At 48.1% G+C, this 13,267-nt stretch overlaps 1 protein-coding gene across 5 annotated transcripts in view; it reads right to left on the bottom strand.

Moving 5' to 3' along the window:
- Window positions 1-562: 562 nt before the first annotated feature.
- Window positions 563-13,267, bottom strand: part of NFATC1 (nuclear factor of activated T cells 1) — a 128,073-nt gene continuing 115,368 nt past the window's right edge. For all 5 annotated transcript variants that reach the window (XM_058557349.1, XM_058557352.1, XM_058557351.1 and 2 more), the window contains one exon: window positions 563-2,452. In XM_058557349.1, the coding sequence (XP_058413332.1) occupies window positions 2,403-2,452 (50 nt within the window). In that variant the 3' untranslated portion in view covers window positions 563-2,402. The remainder of the gene's footprint in view (window positions 2,453-13,267) is intronic.

The raw sequence follows: 13,267 nt of genomic DNA, 5'->3' as shown, positions 1-13,267 counted from the left end.
GAACGATAATTACTGGAGAAATTCGGGTTTCATCCTTGATTTATGAACGACTAGATGATATTTTCCCACCCAAGCTTGAAGGAGAAGATTTGGGTGGGGGAAGAGGGGAGAGTAACTTTAAGAAGCAAGTAGAAAGAGATGGGAAAAAACAGGAGGTCAGTTTACATGCACATCATCTTGCTAAAATGACGGTCAGAGTTCATGTGAGTATGTGTGTGGCCAGAGCCTCGCCCAGGCTGTTTCTTTGAGCAGAAATAGTTGGCAGGAGTGGAAGTTCCCTGTCCACCACAGCCCAGATGTGAAGGGCTGTGTGTAGAGCATCTGGGGACTCTACCATACGTCACCTCTTCTGTGCAGGCTCCTCTCCCCACGTCTAAGGAAGAAAGAGAAGGGCTCTAAGATGCACCTCCACGCTCAACTGATCATATCTGCGCAGCTTTATGACATAAAGTGCTTCTCACGGACCACAGAAGTACAAGCACCTACAGGAGAAAACATGCTTAAGAAGAAAGGAGAATTTTCCATACACGTAATGAATCACTCTCAGACTAAGATTGTCCAGCAAAAAATATTGCTTTATTGTATCTAATTGTCTAACTACAAAGATAGCTGACACCAATATCAAACATTTCCTTTCCATATGAGAGTCTACTAAGAAGGGTTTCATGCAGCTCCTAGATGCTAGATGGGGGGTAACTTCTGGGATAACAGGCAGGAGTGCAGCCTGCGAGGGGCAGGCTCCTATATACACGCAGCCATACATCTTCAGCTCTTCACAGTTTTGTTCAAATGTTACAGATATGGCTTTTAGATTTTTGTTTCTTTCTGTGAGTTAAAAAAAAGTAAGACATAATCGTACAGAACATTTTAAAAATAATTCTTTCTTTGGGAGAGCTTTCTCCACCATAACATTGTTTAATGACATAACTTACAACCTCCACCTGCAGGTGCAATTCAGGCACGTTCCATGAGGGGGCAGGAATTCCTAAGGCACAACTATTAGGTTAAACATGTTTTAATTAAACCATGCTTTTTGGTTATGTGAAACAACAGGTCACTGCCAGTAATAGGGTGTAATAAGCTGTTAATTGTACAAAATGCAAGAGTAAAGAGCACACTAACCCATCTGTGAACAGTAACTAATCTGAAAACATGCTACCGTCGCTCATATTAAAACCTTGTTTTTGGTAATCGTTTTCTTAGACGAAGCAGAGTTATAAGGCTTCTGTGAAATAATAATCTTACAGCTGAACAAATATATTACACTCCTTTTGTAACGTTATTTACAGTTACTTTCCAATTTTGCCATTTGGTAACATACGGGTACTTTGAGTGCAGCTCTCCTGGCTTTCTAAAGTGCACGGCTAACTGCATGACGTGAGAAAATGCAGACCTGTCAGGGGGCAATGGACCCCCGTGGAAGTAGCTGAAAAGCCAGGTTTGGAGTCTTATATGCATTTTCCAAAGTGGATACTGGTCATTGCTAACACAGAAACCCACGCCGGGCGAAGAGTGAACATCACCACCTCAGTTCTTTATTATTTATACATAAATATATGCCTATATATGTACATACATGCAAATGCAAGATCTATCCTATGACAGGTAGCTTTCTTTTTTTGTCCAGTAACCTATCTTGTGCTATGTTTGAAGCCAGATTACAAACAAAATCCTAGCATGCTACAATTAACAATCCTACGGTTTCAGTAAGACAGGGGAGGGAAGGATATTATGAAAGAGCTGAGATGACAAACTGGAAGATTTCTAAAATGCATTGAATAAGGCAACAAAATTGTGTACGACAGCCCAGGAAAAGTTGAAAAAAGTAGGAAGTGCGTTAGGTTCTTCTCACAATGCCCGGCTTGCCAGTATTCTCCTAATTTATACGAAGGATAAAGCCTCTCGATGAAATGGTTTTACAGCTTTGGCTCCTACAAATACTCTCCTGGTACCTACAAATACTCTCCTGGTAGCAGTTCGATGCTCAGTTCTATGATGCCCTGATGCTGTGGTCTGTTAAATAAGGCACTTCCAGTACTGAAATCCTGGGGTACCTGACAGGTAGGCTGGGCTCAGGCCGCACGTCGGTTACTCCCGGGAGAGGTGCCATCACGCAGTCGGTCTCCTGCACTCACTGCACCACACTCTCCTCACTTCCTTCTTGAGACGACTTTTCCTTCAGATGACGGAGTGGTTCGTCCGTCCTTCGTTCCTTCCTTCCTTCCTTCCTTCCAGAGCTACTTCTTTGTACATATAATATAAACCTTCTGTTAAGTTGGAAGTTCTGAGTGGTACCAGCTGTGTGTTCAGTTTATTTAGTCAGAAGTCTTTGTACACCGAAGCTCAAGTGTCACCCGTCGAATTGACACCATGCAGCGATAAGTGAGTTCCCAGGTCGCCAACTATGAATGGACATTGGTGCTGGAGAGGTCATTTCGTATTATTTCATTTACTGCAAGAAAACAAAAATAGAGAGAGCATTAGGGATACATGAGTCTGCATAAAACCACGTGAACCACCAGAAATTCCATCAGCCATGCTTTCCTAAGTTATGTTCAGCCTGTGAAAACCCGGGTCCCCAAGGACCCAGCATTCCTTCCTGCTTCCTGCCATGGTCCTTGGGGTGTCCTGAGCGCAGCACGCAGTTGCCCAGGCCCTGGCCACAGTGACTACAGGCGCTGGCGTTGGTCGAGCTACCGCTCTTGTCCAGAAACCCATTTTGAATCAGCCGTTGGCGTTGCGACGGTGCAGATCCAGAAAAGGCGCCAGGTGCGGATCCACGGGCCGTGAGCGCACCTTCTCCAGGCAGGAGAGCACAGCTGATGTTTCCGTAGGTTTGCAAAACCCACAGTGGACACCCCCGTGGAAGCGCCTCTGTCAAGTCCACCCTCAGTGATTCCACCACCCCCTTGGCCGTCACCGATGGACCATGTCAGGGTGGAGAGGGCCGACCACCAGGCCTGAGGCTCCTCGTGTGGGGCTCTTCCTTCATTTCTGCTGCCTTGTCCACGTCCACTATCAGTGTGTGATTTTTGGCAGCCAGAGAGGAAATGAGCGAAGCTGGCAAAGGCCCTTGTGAGTGAGCCGCACATCCCCTCCCTCCACCCCACCTGATGGGCACCCAGATAGGGGAAATGTCACCAGGGAGGCTGTCACCACACTCACTTTCCTAACAGAATTTGGAGGTGGGGAACACACACTCACGTCACGGAACTGCCCAGGTTTCCCTTTGCCGCCCAGATAAACGCCATGTGTTTCTGCAAAGGCCCTGGCCTGTCCGAGGGCGGCTTCCTGGAGCAATTAGTTGGCGCACATTTCATCACCCCCACTCCCTTCCCTAAATTCCCTTTCAACATCCCCCCCCAACTATTTTTAAGAATAACAATAATAAAACACTGTTGGGGGAACCAGGAATTGTGTCATGGGAACTGATAAGAGAGCTCGCTGGCACTGATTTACAGTCAGGAACCTGGACTGCAAACCCCAAACCACTGGCTCCTCCCAAAGGTGCTGCCTGGGTATGGACCCAGGGCAATGGCAGCCACCCTCTGCCCGAACCCACCTGCCACCTAGGTGAGGGGGCTGCCTGCGGGGATGAGCTCATTTCAGGCCACCACCAAAGGCACATAGCGGGCCATGTGGGCTCCAGGCTACCTGTCTGCAGAGGACACATCTGGAGCCTGCAGAGACACACAGCCCTGCACTCTCTGAAGATGGCTCGGCCTTCTCGGGCAAACATGGGAGGGCTGGCGCGCACCTCGTCCAGTGACTCTTCACAGCCGCTAACGAGGCAATAATGAGGGCCTGGCACTCAGACCAGCTCTCAGGATGACACTTGTCCCCAGAGTGTGCACGGGACAGGTCCTTAGCTACAGGCAGTGTTTCCACGACACTTGGCGGAACAGCTGCACGAGGCCCACTAGAGAGCCCAGGGAGTGTGCTGCCGAGGCAGCAGGAGGAGGGCCAGGGAGCTCCCTCTGCAGTGCACAGCTCAGGCCACACAGCTCCGCCTGGACAGTGCCCTTCTCCAGCTTTCTCCATCACTCTACCTGCTACTGCTGCAACACAACTGAGGGAGGCCTCACCTGTGCACCTTCCTGGTTCCTGGAGTGCAGACGGGGTGTGGGGGACACGACACGATTTCACAGGCCTTCCCCATTTCACTTGCTTAGCCTCTTTCTTTTTTGAGGTACATATCCAATTTATATTTTTCAGAACACTGCCACTTCAAAAAACACTTTGACAGGGCCGGCCCCGTGGCTTAGCGGTTAAGTGCGTGCGCTCCACTGCTGGCGGCCCGGGTTCGGATCCCAGGTGAGCACCGACGCACCGCTTCTCCAGCCATGCTGAGGCCGCGTCCCACATACAGCAACTAGAAGGATGTGCAGCTATGACATACAACTATCTACTGGGGCTTTGGGGGAAAAAAATAAATTAAAAAAAAAAAACACTTTGACAAAGAAAAATCACAAATCCCATTTCTTTAGGGTGTGTCTTGGTAATGAAAAGGCTCACCTACAGCTGAGATGTCTCTGTACCAAGCAAAGCAGGTTGAACATACCTAAGAAGATACAGAGCTTATGAGCAGAGAGACTAGCCCTGGTGAGGAGCTGGCAGAGATGAGTTAGGACGACGCCCCGCCTCGCAGCCCTTCACCATTTGTGTGTGAGCACTTGACAGCTCACAAGTTGCTTTCATGGTCATCATCTCATTTCATCCTAAAATCGACCCTAGGCCATGGGCACAGCAGGTCTTCCTAACCCGTTTTCAGACTAAGCAACAGGCTTGGGGCCATACATGTTGATTTCTGGACTCCAGGGGTCAGTCACCACTGGGTGGTGGGTACTGCTGGGAAGGTGGAAATGGAGCTAGCAGGGATGCCTTAACCAGGGGTGCAAAAATCAGCCATGACGCCTCAAAGCAGAGGGATTTCATGGATGGGGACACTTGTAAATAGAATCCCACCTGATGGAGAAGTGATGGAACTTCTCAATTCCATCTCAATTTTACTACACCAAGAGTCTGGGTTTTATTTCTCATTCCACTTTTAAGGACAGTTGAAGTCTCAGATGAGATCTGATTCTAGTAGGATAGTGTAATATGGATGGGGATCAGGAGTGAGGCCTGAGGGTAATAATGATCAGGATGTGAGGGAGGCCTGAGGGGTAATAATGAGGGGGAATGCAGGGGGGGTCTGAGGGATAATAACGATGGGGAATGTGGGGGAGGTCTGAGGGGTAATAACGATGGGGAATGTGGGGGAGGCCTGAGGGGTAATAAAGATGGGGATGGGGAGAGAGGTCTGAGGAGTAATAATGCTGGGGAATGCAGGGGAGGCCTGAGGAGTAATAATGATGGGGAATGCGGGGGAGGCCTGAGGAGTAATAATGCGGGGGAATGCGGGGGAGGCCTGAGGAGTAATAATGCTGGGGAATGCGGGGGAGGCCTGAGGGGTAATAATGCTGGGGAATGTGGGGGAGGTCTGAGGGGTAATAACGATGGGGAATGCGGGGGAGGCCTGAGGGGTAATAACGATGGGGAATGTGAGGGAGGCCTGAGGGGTAATAACGATGGGGATTGGGAGGGAGGTCTGAGGGGTAATAACGATGGGGAATGCGGGGGAGGCCTGAGGGGTAATAATGATGGGGAATGGGGAGGAGGCCTGAGGGGTAATAAAGATGGGGATGGGGAGAGAGGTCTGAGGAGTAATAATGCTGGGGAATGCGGGGGAGGTCTGAGGAGTAATAACGATGGGGAATGCGGGGGAGGTCTGAGGAGTAATAATGATGGGGAATGTGGGGGAGGCCTGAGGAGTAATAACAATGGGGAATGCGGGGGAGGCCTGAGGAGTAATAATGCTGGGGAATGCAGGGGAGGTCTGAGGGGTAATAATGATGGGGAATGCGGGGGAGGCCTGAGGGGTAATAACGATGGGGAATGGGGAGAGAGGTCTGAGGAGTAATAATGATGGGTAATGCGAGGGAGGCCTGAGGGATAATAACGATGGGGAATGCAGGGGAGGCCTGAGGGGTAATAACGATGGGGATGGGGAGAGATGTCTGAGGAGTAATAATGCTGGGGAATGCAGGGGAGGTCTGAGGAGTAATAATGCTGGGGAATGCAGGGGAGGTCTGAGGAGTAATAATGCTGGGGAATGCAAGGGAGGTCTGAGGAGTAATAACGATGGGGAATGCGGGGGAGGCCTGAGGAGTAATAACGATGGGGAATGCGGGGGAGGCCTGAGGGGTAATAATGATGGGGAATGGGGAGAGAGGTCTGAGGAGTAATAATGATGGGGAATGCGGGGGAGGCCTGAGGGGTAATAACGATGGGGAATGCGGGGAGGCCTGAGGGGTAACAAGGATGGGGAATGCAGGGGAGGTCTGAGGGGTAATAACGATGGGGAATGCGGGGGAGGTCTGAGTGGTAATAACGATGGGGAATGCGGGGGAGGCCTGAGGGGTAACAATGATGGGATGGGGAGGCCTGAGGGGTAATAAAGATGGGGATGGGGAGAGAGGTCTGAGGGGTAATAATGATGGGGAATGCGGGGGAGGCCTGAGGGGTAATAACGATGGGGAATGCGGGGGAGGCCTGAGGAGTAATAACGATGGGGAATGCGGGGGAGGCCTGAGGGGTAATAACGATGGGACTGGGGAGGAGGCAGTAACCAAAGCAGCTGAGAATCGTCTAGTTACTCAGGGCTTACAGACCACAGGAAAAATAACATCTGTTTGACAAGATAAAAGGGGAAGAAACATTAGAAGTGGGCTTCCCCTTGCTGCCCACTGGGGCACCTGAGCCTTGGAGGGAGCGCCTGCAGCGTGTGGGAGTGAGGAAATCATTCAGCGTGTCCAGGGCCCTGACCAGAGGCTACGGCGTCCCACTGCATGGCTCCTCTGAGACTCATGCCTGACCCTGCTTTCTCTGACCCCATTCGGGGCTTGTAGGAGGATCTCAGGAGAGCTGGAAGGGCCCACCAAGTGAGCAAAGCTCCTGGTGCCATCACTGTGGTCTGGTGGTTTCTGATGAGCAACAGGCCAGGCCTTCCTCCCAACAGCCTGTTGGCTGGGATGCCGGGTCATCAGCTCTTACTGGTCTCCAAGCCCAGCAATGTCAAATTGGGGTCACGATGTTTCAGACACCTCAAGAATGCACTCAGGAACCATCACACATGGGCAGACCTCCTCCAGGATCTTCCCTAAGGGCACTCCATGGGATCGAGTGGGCCAGGCAGCCGCAGACAGAAAGCGAAGATGGGCAACCTTCAACTGCACAGGGGATGGTGTTCCACACAACTGTCCACACAACTGAGGACAGTACAACCATACGGCTACGCCTTTTTCCAGAGACACAATCTGTGCCATAACCTTGTAAGGAAACCAAGATGGTTCCCATTTCTCAGATGGATCAAGAACCCATCACAGAAGGGCTGACTCAGGTCAGGTAGTCCTTTGATGGCTGGGCTGAGGATGAAAACACAGGACCCTACTGCCCCTCTCCTCCTGGCCACGACTTCCTACTTCTCTTCCGTGAGGTCATGGTTCTGAGTCCACACCAGGGCGCAGTGGCCCCCGGGGGCTCTGTGTTGGTTATTTTGGGAGTGGCTTTCTCTCTTTGATATGGTTGTGTCGATGACACCTACGGTTTCCCACAATGTCTTCTCTCTACTGATAATTTCCATCTTCTTATTCAGCTTTTCCACCGACACAAGGCTTTTCTTCTTTACAGAAGTATTTTGAACTGCAGGTAGCATGTGACCCTCCCGGCTCGTCAGAGACCTGAAAGAGGAACCTTCGCTGTGCTTCACGTCAGATGTCCCTGCAACAGGATGTGGTGAGCTGTTACACCACAATTTAATTTAATAAGAAGGGTTTTTTTTCCCTTAGATTTAATTTTTCTCTCAAATGCTCCTAAGGTGGAAACTGTTGTTTTTTTCTAAAACTTACGTGGCAGTTTGAATTCTTGTTTGAATCTGGGATATGTGTGCAGGATGCGTGTGTCTCCCCCGCCCCATCTACCTCTGTATACATATGGAGTTGAGTGAAAAGGAAATTTGTATTTTTTAAAATACAAAAACTAAAATGTATGAAGTACAGGCATAGGTTTTCACCTGTACTTATATTATCTGTAAATATTAACTATATTCTTCCTAATACTGCATAAAGACCTCTTGGCTACTCATAAATGAGCTGTGCATATTAACAAGGTGAAATGTCCTTTTTAAAGTAAAATATTTGCACTTTCATATAATGAGTTTCTTCTTTTTGGTCACCATTTTGAAGGAAGTTGATGTTAAAGCCTCATGCTGTAATGTCCACCTCCTGGGCCTCACTCTCGGGTTCTCCAGGACTATATTGAGAACACTGCAAACCAAAAAGGAATTGTGCGAGTCTAAGCACTGCCTCATATATTTCGCCCCTTCAATGCCCAGCTTTTAAGCAAAGTTTCCCCACATTTCTGAATTCTTGGTTTCTGAAAGCAACTAAGGATCTCAAATCAAACTTTAAGGAATGAGCAGACTGATGATTGACCCAACATTTACGCAGTCCTTCATGTGTGCACTTGCACACATATTATTCTTGATCTTTGCAACAATCCTATAAAGAAGGCAGACATCGTAATTCTGAGTTTGTACGTGGAGAGGCCATGGAAGGCTCAGCAAGTGGAGGCAGCAGGCCCGAGGCCCTGGAGCTGACAGGGGAGGAAGCTGAGACCACGACTTGGTGATCTGAGCCTGGGGCTGGCCCCACACCCCACCTGTACACACCTCGGTTCTGCGTTGTTCTAGATGGCTCCCTCGTAGCTCCGCTGCCAGATCTACAAGGGAGACGTGAATTGTTTTCTAATACTTACTAGGAAAGTCATGAAAGGCCCAGGATGCTAGGTTGGGCCCCCTGGCTTATGCTGTGAAGGTGGACGGACACAGGGGAAAAATGGTCCCACAGCTCCGCCAGCCCTGCCGGTTCCCTCTCCTCCCACTTCTCCCCGCTCCGACCCGCAGGGCTGCTCAGCGCTCAGGACCCAGTGATTCTGAGGTGAGGGGAGGGTGAGGGGCACAGTCATCACTTTCCTTTTCTGTGGCACTTCTCTTACAGCAAAACAGAACAACACATCAACATACCGCCCACCACACACACAAACAGGGTGTTCTGTTTGAGCAAAAAAACCTTTTTTTTTCAGTCACTTCTCCTGTACTAGCTTTTATGTGCTTTAAAAATCTTTTTTAAAAAAGGAGAAGAGGCAGGCGACTAAAGGAACCGCACAGGGTCTGCACTCGCGCCTGTTTCCCACTGCACCGTAAGAACAGACACAAGGTGTCTGCATTTCCTCTGCTCTGAAACAACGGCAGGATGAACTGAGTGCTCGAAGATGCCAGCACAGAGATCAACGCCAGAGCGACATGCTGACACGCTGTGTCACAAACTTGACTCAAAACTCCCAGCAGAGGCTGGGTAATTTCAGGCCTCGAAAGAACACGCCAGGCCTGAAGGGGACCCAGCACCCTTCCGACTGCCTGCACGTGCTCGACCAGTTGTTAAGACTGGACATCCAGGGTAGCTGCCCGCCCCCTGGCAGGGGTCGCTGGTTGGGACCCCTCACCTCACGGAGCCTCTGGGGCGGCTTGCTTACCGCTGTCCTGACAGCCATTTATCTCGTCAGTTCCAAGACTTTATTATCAACTGTCCTACTTCCTACTCTGTGTGAAGAAGGGATAGTGTGTGCTCCTGTATGTGACTTTAAATAACAGTGACTTTGAGTGAAGTGATAACAACATCACTTTAAACTACAAGAGGAAAGAAAGACGACGGAGGAACACCCAGGTCCTGACATGGGACGCCCCTTAGATCCTAGGAAACACAGGACGTTCCATGATCAGAGTTAAAATATAAATAAACCCTGGAGGAAAAGCAATCCCTAAAGAGTGACAGAAACTACAAAGCGAATATCTAGGTGGTGTTTGTTTTTAAAGCTGCCTGACCTCCTATTTTCCAGGAGAGTGCTGGGCCGTGCAACACTTTCTCACAGGGCAATGGACCAACTCTGAAGCCAACAACTCCTGAGGATCCTACAATTTTCCAACTTCTCTCAGACCTAAATTCTCCCTACGTTCATGCCACATCATTTCAAACCACCACTCAGAGATTTGTGAGCAACCTGCCAGCAGTTGGAGGCCTGTGGCCTTCCTTTAGAAATCTTGATGTGAGATCTTTGCCTCCTGAACACGTGCTGTCAGGAGAAGGTGCAGCTGGAGAGTCTAGATGAAGGAAGACCTGGGTCCCGTTCTCTTCTGCCTCTGAAGCCCTGTGTGATGGGTTCCTGCACTTGCCTGGCCCTGAGGGTCTTATCTGTGAAAATAGGAGGGTTGACTGAGAACCTTCTGCTCTACGAATGGGGGAATTCTTCCCTCTTCTCCAATAGAGAAATAAAGTCCTCCTAGATTAGAGTTCTGTGAGCCGGGGATTAGAAAGTGCATGCACCTCACAGCATCTCTCACAGCTCTCTGGGAGGTGGATATTATCATTATTCTTATTTTGAAGACAGGACCATAGACGGCAGGAGATGTGCCAGCCCTCACACAGCGGGTGAACAGCAGAGTCATGAAGGGAATCAGCCCTACTGTTGGAGGCAATGCAGTCCTGCAAGCCAGGGGCTCCACGGATGTCAGCAGAGAGGGGATGAGGCTGCAGGCTCCGCCCTCGACACAGCGATGGCTTCCTCAGGGTGTAAGGCTCTCCAGGTCTGTTTTCTATACGGCAGAATAATGTGCTAAAAATGCTCCCACAGATGCTCTAATCATCCTGCTTTTCTACAAGACAGATGTGTGTGCACGCACCAGCACTCCCTGGAGAACTTTCAGTTTACTGATTGTTGGAAAAAGAAGAAAATTATCAGGCATGTGAGTGAAAGTCACACTGTTCTGAAGTTAACACAAAGTCTGAGCTCAACCACAAGACACACGTTCTCACAAAGATACAAAATGGTGCCGGGGGACGGGGCTTGACTCTTCTATACTTTTAATTTCCATATTTCCTACAATGCGCATGTGTCCCCTTCATTATCAGAACAAATATCTGTGTAGGTTTTTTAGGTTAATGCAAACATCAGCTGTGTCTTTCCGTTCCTGTCACAGAGAATCTCATCGGACGTAGCTGTGAGTGACGACCGGGCAAAACAATGGAAAAAGCTGGCTTGACACGACCGAGCTGCCTCTCCTGGCCCACACAGCTGGGGGCCGTGCAGTGGGCTCTGCCCTTCTTCCTTGTCGGGAACCCATCAGAGTTGGGAGCCCTGCATGCCAGGATATGGGGAAGCATGAGCCAGAAAAAGCAGGCGCTAGAATTTTCTAGGTGGGTGTTCACACAGACATTGATCTTAGTTTCTTAGGAACTGGATTTGGGCTTAGAGAATAAGAAATCTGGTTCAGCAATGTTAACCCAGCCGCACTGTTTAATCCTTGCTTTTTAAAAAAAGGTTAAGACCATAAGAACCATACTTTGCAAATAATACTTGTGTCAACTTTAAAAAACATATTTGTTTATATAGGTAAGTATTAGCTTAATTACATACAACACATTTTAAAGCATCTTCCTCTTTTTCAATAGTTATGTTAGTTTCAATAAAGAAACCAATTGTACTATGAATTTTTAAAATTTAGCAATATTTATCTACTGCTGCTTAGCAAACTAGCCAGCCCAGCAAGGATACTGTCATTTTTCATTCTTGGTTTTATACATGCTACAATGTTGCTTTTTCACCAAGAGAACTATTTCTTTAAAGGCATCATTGTCCTTTAAACAAAAGCACTATGGGAAACAAAGTCTTAATGATTCCACTGAGGAGTCCACACAGGATTCCATTCCTATGGCAACATCCCACATAGCTTTGCGTCCTATGGACTCTGTGTCACAGCTCACGATCAAATTAGATACTGCATGTAAAAAAATATATAGCACAAAAGCAATTGTTACTTGCTTACCACATTTTCCTCTGAGGGACAGAAAAATGCATATTCTTTGCAGAGCACAAGTCATCAAAAATATTTTTATTTTAAGGGAAAGTCAAAATAGCTTTTTGAAGAGCAAAACAAAATAGGAGGGACATTCTTTCCTATTCCTATAACTAAAAGGTAATTTTAAAAAGTATTTGCTAACTTTCCCAGAAAATACACCTTTAGCTAAATTTAGTGCTGTAACCTAAGAGGATAATAATTTAGGTAGACACAAGTAGAACCAGAAATATCTCAAGCCAAAGCTGTTCTTAAAAAACTAACTTCTCAGAAGTCTCCAAATGATGTCTGATGTACTAAATCTTTACAGTATCTAATGATTCTTGGTAAGGAGGGTAGCTGTAAATCCTAACGAACGTATAGATTTTTATCGCTGTGACTGTCCCTGCAAGGGGCTGTGACAGATGTGTTCCCCACACTTCTATGGTTTCAGTGATTGCTGAAGATACAGCGTTCACGTTTTCCACTGGACATGTACATTTAGACTTATTTGGTTCTTATTTAAGGTGTTATGGTAGTTGTGAGCTAAGTACCTGAAAACATCGTGATTAAAGCCACAATTTAGAGATCAGAAAATAGGAAGCGGAGAGAACATGCTTTTGTTCCACTGTGAGAGTGTATTTGGTCCGATGCAAAGAGAGGACTGAGGTGCGGGCCCTGAGGAAAGTAAGTGGTGTCTCTCATGTGGGTTTTTAACTTCTTGAGAAGAGGCAACCTCTTAGAAAGTTTGCCGTAAATATTTCCTCCTCCGCAGGTAGGCACTTTGTCAGTAAGCCCCTACGTACAGTGGGCTCTGTGTCCACCCAGCCTCCTCTGGTCCATCCGGCAGCCGCCCAGCAGCTCCTGCAAGAGGCACTGCATCTGACACTGTGCGTTAAAAAGAGGAGCCATTTTGCCAGGACTGGATCACAACCGCGGTAATTCTGAAAACACTAAAACCCTTTTCTACTTTTCTGATTTTTTTTTCAAACATGCTTTGTGAAGCAGTGGAAAATAATACAGTTTCTCAAGTTTCATTAAAAAGTAAGTTCTCCTGTTACCTCGGGTGTCCTGAACCTATTTCAGCCTTCACTTATTTTTATCTTTTTGATCATAATAAGCCACTGCCACAGGGCCCGCTATTTTTGGAAAGAGAGAATGGGGCAGCAGAGGGACTGAATGACAACAAGTCACAGTTTTAATAAAACATGACCCTCCCAACTGGATGTGGGGTTGGCGCTGATGAACACTATTGTCACGCGGGGCTGTCAGCCATTA

This window comes from Diceros bicornis, chromosome 16 (assembly GCF_020826845.1).
Source record: "Diceros bicornis minor isolate mBicDic1 chromosome 16, mDicBic1.mat.cur, whole genome shotgun sequence".
NCBI classification, from domain to species: domain Eukaryota; kingdom Metazoa; phylum Chordata; class Mammalia; order Perissodactyla; family Rhinocerotidae; genus Diceros; species Diceros bicornis.
Note: the sequence above shows the minus strand (reverse complement) of the source record. Positions and strands in the feature narration are given on the sequence as shown.